The sequence below is a fragment of the Salmo salar genome, chromosome ssa09, assembly GCF_905237065.1.
Source record: "Salmo salar chromosome ssa09, Ssal_v3.1, whole genome shotgun sequence".
Lineage (NCBI taxonomy): Eukaryota > Metazoa > Chordata > Actinopteri > Salmoniformes > Salmonidae > Salmo > Salmo salar.
The window spans coordinates 125,351,452-125,366,110 of record NC_059450.1 but is presented as its reverse complement, the minus strand read 5'-3'; the positions used below and the strand labels follow the sequence as shown (position 1 = coordinate 125,366,110).

General features: G+C 44.5%; 1 protein-coding gene across 4 annotated transcripts in view; it reads right to left on the bottom strand.

Moving 5' to 3' along the window:
- Positions 1 to 14,659, bottom strand: part of LOC106612913 (schwannomin-interacting protein 1) — a 302,373-nt gene that overhangs the window by 1,648 nt on the left and 286,066 nt on the right. For all 4 annotated transcript variants that reach the window (XM_014214571.2, XM_014214572.2, XM_014214575.2 and 1 more), the window contains 4 exons: positions 9,100 to 9,218; positions 6,592 to 6,709; positions 5,843 to 6,040; positions 310 to 433 (listed from right to left, as the gene is read on the bottom strand). In XM_014214571.2, the coding sequence (XP_014070046.1) occupies positions 310 to 433; positions 5,843 to 6,040; positions 6,592 to 6,709; positions 9,100 to 9,218 (559 nt within the window). The remainder of the gene's footprint in view (positions 1 to 309; positions 434 to 5,842; positions 6,041 to 6,591; positions 6,710 to 9,099; positions 9,219 to 14,659) is intronic.

Genomic DNA, 14,659 nt, shown 5'->3' with positions numbered 1-14,659 from the left:
ACCTGAAATCTCCAAAAGTCCCCACAAGGATAGTAAAACAAGGAAAATTCTCCTTCTTGGGGAAATATCCCACGTCCCCACGAGGACAACGGATATTTTAAGCTTAGCGGTTAATGGTTAGGGTTAGGTTTAGGGGTTAAGGTTAGGGTTAAAGTTCGGTTTAGTGGTTAAGGTTAGGGTTAAAGTTAGGGTTAGGTTTAGGGGTTAGGGTTAGGTTTAGGAGTTAGGGAAAATAGGATTTTGAATGGAAATCCATTTTAGGTCCCCACGAGGATAAAACAAAAATGTGTGTGTGTGTGTGGTTCTCACTCTCTATCTGGGAGTGCAGGTCATTGACTATAACCTGTAGCTGTCCCAGGGTCATGTCCCTCAGGTCTGTAGTCTTCAGGCTCCTCTTCATCAGACACTCATTGATGTGGGGCATGTGGGGCAGCTAGAGAGAAACACACACATCCCCAGTTAGAAATACACACACATTTACAGAAACCTACAGGACATCGGAAATGTGCAAGTACACAAATATGTACACTCACTGATATGGATTTCTGGGCACTAGAGAATCCAATGACACTGCAGTGTATGTTGGTGTGAATGTGTGTAGGCCTATGTGTGTTTGCGTGTGCAAGATGAGGCAGATTCTTGAGGAAAGGCGTCATTTCAATTTAATCTGCATCTCATAAATAAATCCAGCCACTGAAGGTATTAAAATGCAAAGCCCAATCTCTCCAGCAGGGGTCAGAATCGCAACTTAACTGTCACAGCAATATACAGTACAGCAGTGGTCCCTCACCTGACCCTGGTCATAGAGAGCTACAGGAAACAACTCTGTCTCCTTCCTCCTGGCCATAGCTACGGGAAGTAGGGGTGCTGAGGGTGCTGCATCACCCACTGAATAATCCGAATATTTTTAATTGTGTGATAAAGTAGTGCACTGGGCCTTTACTAGTCCTGTATTGCGGGCAAAGCATTATTTTCAGCATCATCTCCCCCGTCAGCCCAAAAATTGCAGCACACACACCCCCAAACTACTTCCCGTGGCTATGCTCCTGGCAGTAAGCAACACGCTCTACGCTCTCTCTTTGTCTTCCTGAATTCTTTGACTGTTTGTTCTTGTCAAATCAACACACAGCCTTTTACTGTGGTGATGTTTACTGTGGTGTTTCCTTCAAGATTTTCAGCTCCTCTTCCTCTCATCCACCTCTCCCCTTCTCTCTCTCCATCTCTGTATGTCACTCACCACACCCTGTTGGGTTCCATAGGGGCAGGTTTGACATTAACCCTAAAGAGTAACCAAGGTGAATCACAAAGCATCATTTTCATCAGCCTCGCTGGGTATGAGAATTTCCCTCGATCCCTTGTTCAAGTTATTTCTATCTGTGTGCATCTCCTTCAAATACATCCTCTCTCTCGGTCTGACATTCTTTACTTTAAGGAAGTGTCTCAGGGTGAGAAAACGTGGTCCTTTTATATATATATATATATATATATATATTTTTTTTTTCAACTTTAATATTGCAGATAGATTGTAGCTTCCACCAATGTAATTGTCTGCATCATTTTCAACCCCTCCCATCTATCTCTTAACACCATCCAGTTTTGATTTCTATTTGCCATATATTTTTCAACTGTGCTGTGATGTTTCACAAAAGTTCTGAACCTTTCTATTCTCATTGTTCCTACAGATTGTAAAGTAAAGATACATGTTTTAGCTAAAAGTATTATTATATTATTGATCGATTGATTATGACTTTTCAAATCACCCAGCAGTGCTATTTTCAGAGTTAGCTCCAGGAAAATGTTGCAATTCTTCAGCCATTCCTGAACCCGTAACCAAAAACAAGCTACATATGGACAGTACCAAAATAAATGATCTAATGATTCTGTCTCTTCGCAGCAAAATCTGCAGAGCTGGGATATATATATATATAAAACATTCCATACATATAACATTCTATTGGTTGCAATAATTTTGTATAATAATTGAAATAAAACAATTATATGTTTTGAATCCGGCATAATTTAGTTCAGTTCATAAACCATGTGCCAGTGAATCTGTATATCGAAAATCTCTTCCCAACTATTTTGCAATCTATATGGCACAGCTGTCATTTTTTTGGTCCTGAAATTAAATTGGTATACTTTTTTTTATCAGAATTGTTCCTTTCCACTTTCCTCTTCCATTTTTGCAGTAATGCTGCAATTAGTTGGTTGTAATTTTTGGTAGAGCAGAAATGTCCATCTATTTTTGTTAGCTGCATGTGTAACATAACTCCACCAGTCCTTTTTATGATAGAATTTACAAAGATTATACTTAAAAAAAAATTGTTGCATAAAATAATGTTTTCAAATCAATTACTATATTTCAGTTTAACCATAATATTTGTTGTAATATTTGTTCTGTCTTTTCGGGTGGATTAAACTGAAATTGCAACCAACTTTCTATGGCTTGTTTAAAAAATAGTGATATTTTGAAGATTATTTCATTTTCAAATTATTGAAAGTGGGAGGTTGTAATCTGAATAAAGGGAAAACGAACATTCTTCAACATGGGGTGAGACATTCTTACTAATCTGATAGAGAACCAGTTCGGATCTAAGTATAACTTTTGTATGACTGAAGCCTTTTGTGAGAGGTCTAATGCTTTCATATTTAATCATTTCTGCCCTTCAAATTCATACTCATTATAAATATGTGCTCCTTTCATTGCACTTTTGCTGTATGACTTGTGAGTGTGCGTGATCACTCAGCTGGTTCTTCCTGTCACAGTTTCTCTCTCCTCTTTCACTTTCACATTGGAACCCATGCAACTGGTCATGTTTCCCCTCTGTCATAGGCCACCGTTTCAGTTCGGAGAGGGAGCACGTAAGTCAGTGACACACAGAGAGAGACAGGAGTGTGAGAAAAGAGAGTGAGAGAGATAGAGAGTGAGAGATGCGGAGATGCGGGGAGAGCCGGCCGCCGCGATTGGTAGTGTTTTGGTCATGATATGTGCTTGGCCTCATTGTGTTTGTCCGAGGTGGAGTTTCCTCCCTCAGTTATATTACTGGCTTGGTTTCTCAATGAGTTGTGGCTACTGAGCTTAGTGGCAATATGAATAAGGATACCGCCAACAACAATACCCAAGTATTTCATCATATCAGTATTCTCTTAGATTAGGCATGATATGAATGGGGAAAAATTCTTGGTGGGAGTGTTGTGTGAATTGTTGTGTAAATTCTTTGTAAGGTCACATGGCTTTAGTGGATTAAAGCGTGGTAAATGGTGTAAAACCACATCTCCTCACACACATTCCCCTCATTTCTCCTGTCATTAGTGGCTTTACGCAAGAGCCCCTGGCACTCAAACACACGGCCGTTGGCTTAACACACTGGCCTGGTGCCAGCCTGCACCCTGACTATATATGTTTGGTAGGGCTGAAATCAACTAGAAAAGGTTCACATTCTTGTATATTTCTATAAATAATGTATTGATAACTTGTACCCAGGAAATGCACATCCGTATAATAATGAGCAGGTGTGAGTCTGCCCACTTTATGCTAAAGAGGTATAGTGTACCGTAAGTAGCGCTAAAGCTAATGCTATCTGAGCATGGCGCTGCCCCTGTGTTCAGTACAGCAGTGTGTTAGCTTAGTGACAGGGCCTCAGATCTGCCCCTGTGTTCAGTACAGCAGTGTGTTAGCTTAGTGACAGGGCCTCAGATCTGCCCCTGTGTTCAGTACAGCAGTGTGTTAGCTTAGTGACAGGGCCTCAGATCTGCCCCTGTGTTCAGTACAGCAGTGTGTTAGCTTAGTGACAGGGCCTCAGATCTGCCCCTGTGTTCAGTACAGCAGTGTGTTAGCTTAGTGACAGGGCCTCAGATCTGCCCCTGTGTTCAGTACAGCAGTGTGTTAGCTTAGTGACAGGGCCTCAGATCTGCCCCTGTGTTCAGTACAGCAGTGTGTTAGCTTAGTGACAGGGCCTCAGATCTGCCCCTGTGTTCAGTACAGCAGTGTGTTAGCTTAGTGACAGGGCCTCAGATCTGCCCCTGTGTTCAGTACAGCAGTGTGTTAGCTAAGCGACAGGGCCTCAGATCTGCCCCTGTGTTCAGTACAGCAGTGTGTTAGCTAAGCGACAGGGCCTCAGATCTGCCCCTGTGTTCAGTACAGCAGTGTGTTAGCTAAGCGACAGGGCCTCAGATCTGCCCCTGTGTTCAGTACAGCAGTGTGTTAGTTAAGCGACAGGGCCTCAGATGTGAAACTCATCTCTTCTGACTGCTGGGCACGACAACATCCCTAAACACGTCACCCAGTGCATTCTGGGATATGAATAATAGATTGCCCGAACCCAACCACCCCCTCTTTACTGAATAAGTAACATCTTCTGCCCAGGAGGAGATATTGGTGTGTGTGTGTAGGGTGCCTTGCAAATGTATTCATCCCCCTTGGTGTTTTTCCTATTTGTTGCATTAAAACCTGTAATTTAAATGGATTTCTATTTGGATTTCATGTAATGGACATACACAAAATAGTCCAAATTGGTGAAATGAAAAACATAACTTGTTTCAAAAAATTAAAAAAATTAAAAATTGCAAAGGGGTTTGTGCATATGTATTCACCCCCTTTGCTATGAAGCCCCTAAATAAGATCTGGTGCAACCAATTACCTTCAGCAGTCACAAAATTAGTTAAATAAAGTCCACCTGTGTGCAATCTAAGTGTCACATGATCTGTCACATGATCTCAGTATATATACACACCTGTTCTGAAAGGCCCCCGAGTTTTCAACACCACTAAGCAAGGTGCACCACCAAGCAAGCGACACCATGAAGACCAAGGAGCTCTCCAAACAGGTCAGGGACAAAGTTGTGGAGAAGTACAGATCAGGGTTGGGTAATAAAAAAATATCTGAAACTTTGAACATCCCAGGAGCACCATTAAATCCATTCTTAAAAAATTGAAAGAATATGGCACCACAACAAACCTGCCAAGAGAGGGCCACCCACCAAAACTCACGGACCAGGCAAGAAGGGCATTAATCAGAGAGGCAACAAAGAGACCAAAGATAACCCCGAAGGAGCTGCAAAGTTCCACAGGGGAGATTGGAGTATTTGTCCATAGGACCACTACAAGCCGTACACTCCACAGAGCTGGGCTTTACATAAGAGTGGCCAGAAAAAAGCCATTGCTTATAGAAAAAAAATAAGCAAACATGTTTGGTGTTCACCAAAAGGCATGTGGGAGACTCCCCAAACATATAGAAGATGGTCTGGTCAGATGAGACTAAAATTGCCTTGAAGAATGGACAACAATCCCAGTGGCTAGATGTGCCAAGCTCATAGAGACATACCCCAAGAGACTTGCAGCTGTAATTGCTGCAAAAGGTGGCTCTAACAAAGTATTGACTTTGGGGGGTGAATAGTTATGCATGCTCAAGTTTTCATATTTTCTGTCTTATTTCTTGTTTCACAATAAAAAATATGTTCCATCTTCAAAGTGGTAGGCATGTTGTGTAAATGATCAAATGATACAAACCGCCCCCCCCAAAAAATCAATTTTAATTCCAGGTTGTAAGGCAACAAAATAGGAAAAATGCCAAGGGGGTGAATACTTTCGCAAGCCACTGTATCTCTCTCTCTCTCTCTCTCTGTGTGTGTGTGTGTGTGTGTGTGTGTGTGTGTGTGTGTGCGTGTGCTTGGGGGGCACTGATGCAGATGAGAATGTTAAAATAATCATGACTATGGCTGCCAATGGGGAGGGGGTGTTAAAGAAGACCAGTGTGGATGGTTTGCTCTGAAAAGACCTGGGGTTAGAAACACTGACTAGGGGCTGAGGTTACAGGGCCGTTGCCTATAGCGACGGTACTGACCAGGTCTGCCACAGGGGACTTCTTGCGGTTCTGTTTTTCCACCTCCACCTGCATCTTGGCCATGGGTTTGGCCATCGCCAGGGCTAGCTTAGCCTCGGCCTGCAACTTCTTCTGTCTGCTCAGGAAGTCCATGTCCTCCAGAGACTCACTGTCTTCCTCCGTAGTGTCCCGGTCAGAGTAGGACGAACTCTGCTTCGACTGGGGGACAGGGATGTGGGGAGAGTGGAAATAAGGAAAAGTTAGTGGTTTATTCCCATTGGCTCTTCGTTCTTCTAGTGTAGTCATTGATAGGTCATTAATTGAACACAGAGGTCAGACAGGGAAACAGCTCAGAGCTATAACAGATGGTTATAAATACTGGGATTAACTCCCTCTCTTCCTCGCTCCCGCTCTCCCTCTCTCCCTCTCTCCCTCTATTAACCGTGTCTGTGCCTGTCAGACAGGCCGAGTGGCCACTCATTCATGTCTATCAGAGAGCGTGTTCATATTCAACCCTCATTTGCTGCCGGTGTATTGGTTATCGGGACAGAAAACGTGAGCATGGCCATTCACTCTCCCCCACACGCTAACCCAGGGCTATGGCTCTGATTCATACTGAATCTGTCCCTCTCTCTTTCTCTCAGACAGTCTCACTGAGGGTTACCTATATGAATCACACAGCAGATATCTCTCTCTCTCTCTCTCTCTCTAAGAATACGTATTTCTTCTTAATGTTTGTGTGTGTGTGTGTGTGTGTGGTCGGTCTGTACCATGGGGGACAGCGGTGTGTCCAGACTGGTCTCTGTCTTGCTGTCGTCTGCATCGCTGTCCTTGTCGCTGCCGCTGTCGTTGACAAAACAGATCTGCAGATTCATCCCACTCTGCAGCCTGGAGAGAGAAAGAAAGAGGAAAGAGGAGGAAGAGAGAGGGGGAGGAAGAGGAGGGGGAGAAAGAGAGAGAGGGGAGGAAGAGAGAGGGGGAGAGAGAGGGGGAGGGAGAGGGGGAAGAAGATGCGTCATTACTATGGGCTAACGGAGGGGAGAAAGTTCTATGGGTTAAGGAAAGTTCGCTCTGCAATAATTGCTTGTAGGCTTTTATTGACCCAGATAACATGCACCTAGGCACCGCTGGTGAGAAAGAAACTCAATAACGGTCCCATCTAGTTTTCCAGTCAGGCCGAACCCTCCTCTAACTCTCCACTGATGTCTCAACGTGTCTGTGATAGAACTGTGATAGTGGCTAGCCTTCCATAGCATTAAGAAGTATGTCTGTGTCTTCTCTGTTCCTCCCTCTCTCTTGCTCTAACTTGGGTTCGATCCAATCAGCTAGACTCCGACGGCTCTCTAGACCTCAGAAGACCTGAGTCCTGTAAGATCTGGATCAAACCACTCTGAATCAATAATCGGCTTCTTTCAAGGAGTAATTACAAACACATGTAGAGAAAACCTGATCGATTAAACAGCCTGGATCCAATCAGTCCAGATTTAACCAGACCAGAGTAATCGATTGGTAGTTTCAGAGGAAGGAGCATCAAAATTATCATTGGAATTAGTTAAGCAGTTCATGGAAGTACCTAACTTATCCATCAGTGAGTGCACCCCATAAGAGCTGCTTTAGTGAGAATTCTGATATGCATATATCATAGTTTCAGATGAATGAACTGTGCAAGTGTCTTTGTGTGTATGACTGTATGTGTGTGTATCATGGAAGGCTGCTAACAGAAAGGTTGATGGTGTGTGTAGGAGTGCATTTTGGGAAGTGAAATCCACAGTGCCGGGATGCAGAGAAAGAGAGAGGAAATGTCCCTTACTCTCAACAGTGAACAGTGGTTTCAGAGGGAGAGAGCAGGAGTCTTTGTGTTGGGGAGATGGCCCTACAGAGTTCCAGCAGATAGACATAGTTGCGGGCATGAAAAAAAAGGTCAAATCTGACTCTGTCAGAGTAATGTCCAGTAACCTGCAATTTCACTCTATTGACAGTGCCCACACGCATAAAGAGAGTGATGTCATTGCTTCTCAAGAACAGGGACTGGGACTGAGGGTGAAACTGATCTATGTCTGTATGTGTGCGTGTGGGTACGGCTGTGAAAGTCACATGGAATGTTGGATGACGTAATTGGCCAGCCAAATGACCGCGGTCACCGTAATAACCGTTCGAATGGCCCCAGAAGATGTGTCTGTACATATTCTCCTCTACTCTGCTCTGTGTGCTGCCATAGAAATATAATGAATAGTCAGTTATGTAGTCAATGATGGCATAATGGCTGAACTGGCGGCCATTGTGAGTGTAACCATAGGAGCAAAGCAGGAATGAAATAAAATATGTGCTGTGATTTGTTGATTCAACTCAACTGACGTTACAAAAAAAACATTCAATTAATTGTATGAGCCACATCAATGAACATCATTTGAATGAACATTCTACATTACCATGGAAAGTATTGCATCACAATAACAGGCAGCCATTGCGAGTGCATCCATGAGTTTACCAGTCAAGGTGAGCGGTTCCAAGCTCGTTCTATTCATTCTATTTCTACGTGTGCTGCTGCTGCATTGTGGGGGGGCGTTGCCTAGTCTACCGAAGACTAATTGACTTGTTTCAGCAAGAAACTTCACGTTGTTAAGAGTCCATGTTACGGCGGAAACGTACTCAACCGCACGAATGCCCGGCCGTCCCGTCTTCAGGCAGCTGTTCGTTTTTAAACGGTTATAATGGTTACGTCATTTCATAACGGCCTTCATCATTAACTGTGTGTCAAATCAAATCACATTTTATTGGTCACATACACACGTTTAGCAGATGTAATTGAGAGTGTAGCAAAATGCTTGTGTTCCTACCTCCAACAGTGCAGTAGCATCTAACAATGCACAACAATACACACACATCTAATAGTAAAAGAATGGAATTAAGAAATATATAAATATTAGGACGAGCAATGTCGGGGTGACATTGACTAAAATACAGTAGAATACAGTATATACTGTACATATGAAAAGAGTTTAACACTGTGTAAATATTATTAAAGTGACTAGTGCTCCATTATTAAAGTGACCAGTGATTCCATGTCTATGTACATAGGGCAGTAGTGTGTGTGTGTGTGTGTGTGTGTGTGTGTGTGTGTGTGTGTGTGTGTGTGTGTGTGTGTGTGTGTGTGTGTGTGTGTGTGTGTCTTCTGTGTGTGTGTTTCTGTGTTTGTGTACATGCTTGTGTCTGTGTGTATTGTTGACGTTGTGGGATTGACGTACAGTTTATGATAGAGGTCACATGATGTCTCTTACCGTGAGGACAGACTGGGCTTGCCACTCTTGCTGCAGCTGGTATAGATACCCGGCCCATCGTCAAAGAAACTACCCAGGGCCAGCTTCTGCCGGATGGACTCCCTCTCATTCTTTTGGGCCTGGAGGGGAGAGGAGAGGTTTAAGGAGGATAATAATGGGACTGAAGACTTCCCCATGAGTTTAGCAGTAACCATGTTGTGAGGAGGGAAACAGACAGGCTGTCAAACATGTGGACAGCTCTAGACACCAATATTGTTATAATATTCACCACTAGGTGGTGCAGATGTATGTGAGAAAGATAGTCCAACACAATTTCACCGGTCACTCTCTCGCTCTCCATCTTACACACGCAGACGCTCATGCTGTCAAACACACACCTCCCTAAACCACTGAGCATCCCTGTCTAATAGCACTATAAGCATGCCTGCCTCCTAGGCCTGCTTTCCAGTAGGAATTCCCACCTTTGACCCAGACAGCTTTGGTAGCACTTAACACACTCCCACCCGGAGGAACACTCATATGTGCTAATGACACCAGGAGGCTGGTGAGGGGAGGACGGCTCATATGGCTGGAATGAAGTGAATAGATTGGTGTCAAACAAATGGAAACCATGTGTTCAAATCAAATCAAATGTTATTAGTCACATGTGCCGAATACAACAGGTGTAGACCTTACAGTGAAATGCTTACTTATGAGCCCCTAACCAACAGCACAGTTTCAAAAATACGGATAAGAATAAGAGATAAAAGTAACAAGTAATTTAAGAGGAGCAGTAAAAAATAACAATATATACAGAGGGGTGCCGGTACAGAGTCAATGTGTGGGGGCACCGGTTAGTTGAGGTAGTATGTACATGTAGGTACAGTTAATTAAAGTGACTATGCATAGATGACAACAAATCAAATCAAAGGTTATTTGTCACGTGCGCCGAATACAACAGGTATTCACCTTACTGTGAAATGCTTACTTACAGGCTCTAACCAACAGTCCAATTTCTAAGTAAAAAAAAAAGGTATTAGGTGAACAATAGATAAGTAAAGAAATAAAAACAACATAAATAAAAACAACAGTGAAAAATAACAGTAGCGAGGCTCTATCAGTAGCGAGGCTACAGACAGGCACTGGTTAGTCAGGCTGATTGAGGTAGTATGTACATGTAGGTATGGTTAAAGTGACTATGTACATATGATAAACAGAGAGTAGCTGTTTCTGTAGTCATTTAGGCAGGTTGCCTTAGTGTTCTTGGGCACAGGGAGTATGGGGGTCTGCTTGAAACATGTTGGTATTACAGACTCAATCAGGGACATGTTGAACATTTCAGTGAAGACACCTGCCAGTTGGTCAGCACATGCCGGAGCACACATCCTGGTAATCTGTCTGGCCCCGCAGCCTTGTGAATGTTGACCTGTTTAAAGGTCTTACTCACGTCGGCTACGGAGAGCGTGATCACACAGTCATCCGGAACAGCTGATGCTCTCATGCATGCCTCAGTGTTGCTTGCCTCGAAGCGAGCATAGAAGTGATTTATCTCGTCTGGTAGGCTCGGGTTACTGGGCAGCTTGCGGCTGTGCTTCCCTTTGTCGTCTATAATAGTTTGCAAGCCCTGCCACATCCGACGAGCGTCGGAGCTGGTGTAGTACGATTCAATCTTAGCCCTGTATTAACGCTTTGCCTGTTTGATGGTTCGTCAGAGGGCATAGCAGGATTTCTTATAAGCTTCCGGGTTAGAGTCCCGCACCTTGAAAACGGCAGCTCTACCCTTTAGATCAGTGTGAATGTTGCCTGTAATCCATGACTTCTGGTTGGGGTATGTACGTACACTCACTGTGGGGACGGCATCATCGATGCACTTATTGATAAAGCCAGTGACTGATGTGGTGTACTCCTCAATGCCATCGGAAGAATTAGGTAGAACTGATTTAAGTTTCCCTGCATTAAAGTATCCGGCCACTAGGAGCACCGCCTCTGGGTGAGTGGTTTCCTGTTTGCTTATTTCCTTATACAGCTGACTGAGTGCGGTCTTAGTGCCAGCATCTGTCTGTGGTGGTAAATAAACAGCCACAAAATGTATAGCTGAAAACTCTCTAGGCAAGTAGAGTGGTCTGCAGTTTATCATAAGATACTCTACTTCAGGCAAGCACAATCTAGAAACTTCCTTAGATTTCGTGCACCAGCTGTTGTTTTCAAATATGCACAGACCTCCCCCCCTCGTCTTACCGAAGTGCGCTGTTCTATCTTGCCGGTGCAGCGTATATCCTGCTAGCTGAATATCCATGTCATCATTCAGCCACGATTCCGTGAAACATAAGATGTTACAGTTTTTGATGTCCCATTGGTAGGATATTCGTGATCGTACCTCGTCTAATTTATTGTCCAATCATTGCACGTTGGCAAGTAATATTGACTGTAACGGCAGCTTTCCCACTCGCCGTCTGCGGATCCTTACGAGGCACCCCGCTCTGTGCCCTCTGTACCTGCGTCTCTTCCTCTTGCCAATGACGGGAATGTTGGCCTTGTCGGGTGTCTGAAGTACATCCTGTGCGTCCTGCTTGTTGTTGAAAAAATCTTTGTCTAATCCGAGGTGAGTGATCGCTGTCCTGATATCCTGAAGCTCTTTTTTACCGTAAGAACCGGTGGCAGAAACATTATGTACAAAATAAGTTACAAATAACGTGAAAAAAACAAATAGTAACACAATTGGTTAGGAGACCGTAAAACTGCTGTGATTTCTTCAGTCTGGGGAGTGGCAGTGGTGTGGAGGGGGGTGGGGCAGGCAATGTGAATAGTCTGGGTAGCCATTTGACTAGAAGTTCAGGAGTCTTATGGCTTGGGGGTAGAAACTGTTTAGAAGCGTCTTGGACCTAGACTTGGCGCTCCGGTACAGCTTGCCTGGTAGCAGCGAGAACAGTCTATGACTAGGATGGCTGGAGTCTTTGACAATTTTCAGGGCTTTCCTCTGACACCGCCTGGTATAGAGGTCCTGGATGGCAGGAAGCTTGGCCCCATTGATGTATGGGCCATTCGCACTACCCTCTGATATATTCCATTGATTCCGTTCCAGTCATTAATATGACCCGTCCTCCCCAATAAAGATGCCACCAGTTGTCTGTAAATGGCACCCTGCACCCCGCTGAGCACACGCCTTAGAAAAAGTGTGTAGAGAATTGTGTAGAGACAGGCCTTCTCTCACACTCCTTGGGTTGGGTTTTCAGCCACAGTAACCAGGCCTATCAGCAGACAGACAACACAGTGGGAGAGTTTAGACTGTTCAAGGCCACTACAGGACTGTTGTTGTTACAGGTAGTGCTGGGAAGTCAAATGGGTACCAGAGTCAGATACAGTGCAGTGTGTATGTGTTGGTGCCGAGGGGCTGGGACTCCTCGAGGATGAGGAGTGTCTGGGGGGAAATATTGACCCTCTATAAAGGCACTGAGGGAGGAAGAAAAAACCCATTCAGCGCTCTCACACACACACACACACACACACACACACACACACACACACACACACACACACACACACACACACACACACACACACACACACACACACACACACACACACACACACACACACACACACACACACACACAAAGAGCAGGCCTTTCAGACAACAGGAGAGAGGGGAGAGGTTTAGAGAAAGAGGTGGAGAGGAGAGCTTTTAGAGAAGGCTGTGGAGGAGAGGGGGAAGAGAAAGAGAAAGAGGTAGAGAGGAGAGCTTTTAGAGAAGGCTGTGGAGGAGAGGGGGAAGAGAAAGAGAAAGAGGTAGAGAGGAGAGCTTTTAGAGAAGGCTGTGGAGGAGAGGGGGAAGAGAAAGAGAAAGAGGTGGAGAGGAGAGCTTTTAGAGAAGGCTGTGGAGGAGGAGGAGGTGAGGGGAATGAGAGCAACGGCGAAGATGGCAGAAGCCTTGAATGTTATCCATCTCTTTAACTCTGTCCTCAACCTCTCTCCATTTCAATTCAATTAAAGGGGCTTTATTGGCATGGGAAACATATGTTAACATTGGCAAAGCAAGTGAAGTAGATAATATAGAAAAGTGAAATAAACAATAAAAATTAACAGTAAACATTACACTCACAGAAGTTCCAAAAGAATAAAGACATTACAAATATCATATTATGTATCTATACAGTGTTGCAACGATGTACAAATGGTTAAAGTACAAAAGGGAAAATAAATAAGCATAAATATGTGTTCTCTTTCTCCTTACCTCCATCTCTCACCCTTTCTCTTTCGTGATCTCACAGTCCCTCCCTCCCTCCCTCCCTCCCTCCCTCCCTCCCTCCCTCCCTCCCTCCCTCCCTCCCTCCCTCCCTCCCTCCCTCCCTCCCTCCTTCCCTCCCTCCCTCCCTCCCTCCCTCCCTCCCTCCCTCCCTCCCTCCCTCCCATAATCCTTCTACACACCAGACAGCCCAGGAAAGACAGCTTCTGTTGGCACCCACAAGAGGGGGCTTGGCACAGCATGGCATTTGTGTGCTTGTATGTGTGTGTGTGTGTTTGTGTGACTGAGTGAGAGAAAGAGAGTGTGACGAGGGGTACTGGGGGAGGCAAGATGAGGACACTTAACAGCATCACTTTACCACTCCTCAGACACTAACAATCACAGTCTGTTTGACAGCAAATAAACACACATGCACACACAAACCCCTTCTAACTCCCTGTACAGGACACTGTCATATTATAACACTGAGTGGCTGCTGTTCCCTGTCTGACAAGCAGGTGTCAGTGCTGAGTTGCTGTAGTTGCTGTAATTGCCATAATATCAGACAAGGGTTCTTGTGTTACAACAGAGAGGTGTTAGTGACAGTAGCCATTGTAGTGTTAGCCTCATGGGTGGTGGGGATACTTATGTTAGGTGGTAGGTGGTATTTGTACTGGAATGTCAGGTTGTAATGTGGGGGTTTAGTGTGAGCGTGTGTGTTTGTATGTGTTGTGTTTGCATAGGGATAGCATACATTCCTACATTCATAAAAAAAAAAAGAAAAACATGAAAATGAGTCGTCTATCGTTGAATGACAACAAACACTTAATTGAAGAATCCCTACTGTTGACCAATCACCGACGAAGGGGCGTAGACTTCGGCTACCGAACTTCAGATTTCCTCCGGGAAAAATGTTGTGTACACAAACAGCCCCCAAAAAACCTTGCCCAAGAAAAAAAAAACATGACATAATATATTCACGAACTGTTCTGAACTGTTTCAGATGGGAAGTAAGCAGACCTCTTTTGGCAGAACAACACAAGCACAGTCCTCTCCCTAACACATCTACCATAGTAGAACCCCTCTACACGTCACAGCTGTCTTCCAACAGGACTACCTTCCGTCACGCTAAGCCCGCTAACTAACTAGCTAACTACGTCATCGCTGATGGACGGAGGCGTGAGAGAGAGAACGGGTTCAGATCTCATCATGGGCAGCATCATAAACCCCTCAAAGAGGTGGCGAGTACGCCACATAGATGTCTGTGACCGTGGGGGTAGCAAATGGACCCATCTCTCTCACTTTAACCTCTCTCCTTTCCTCTCAGTCATTTAAGGTTCGCCACAGAGCTTTCCTCTC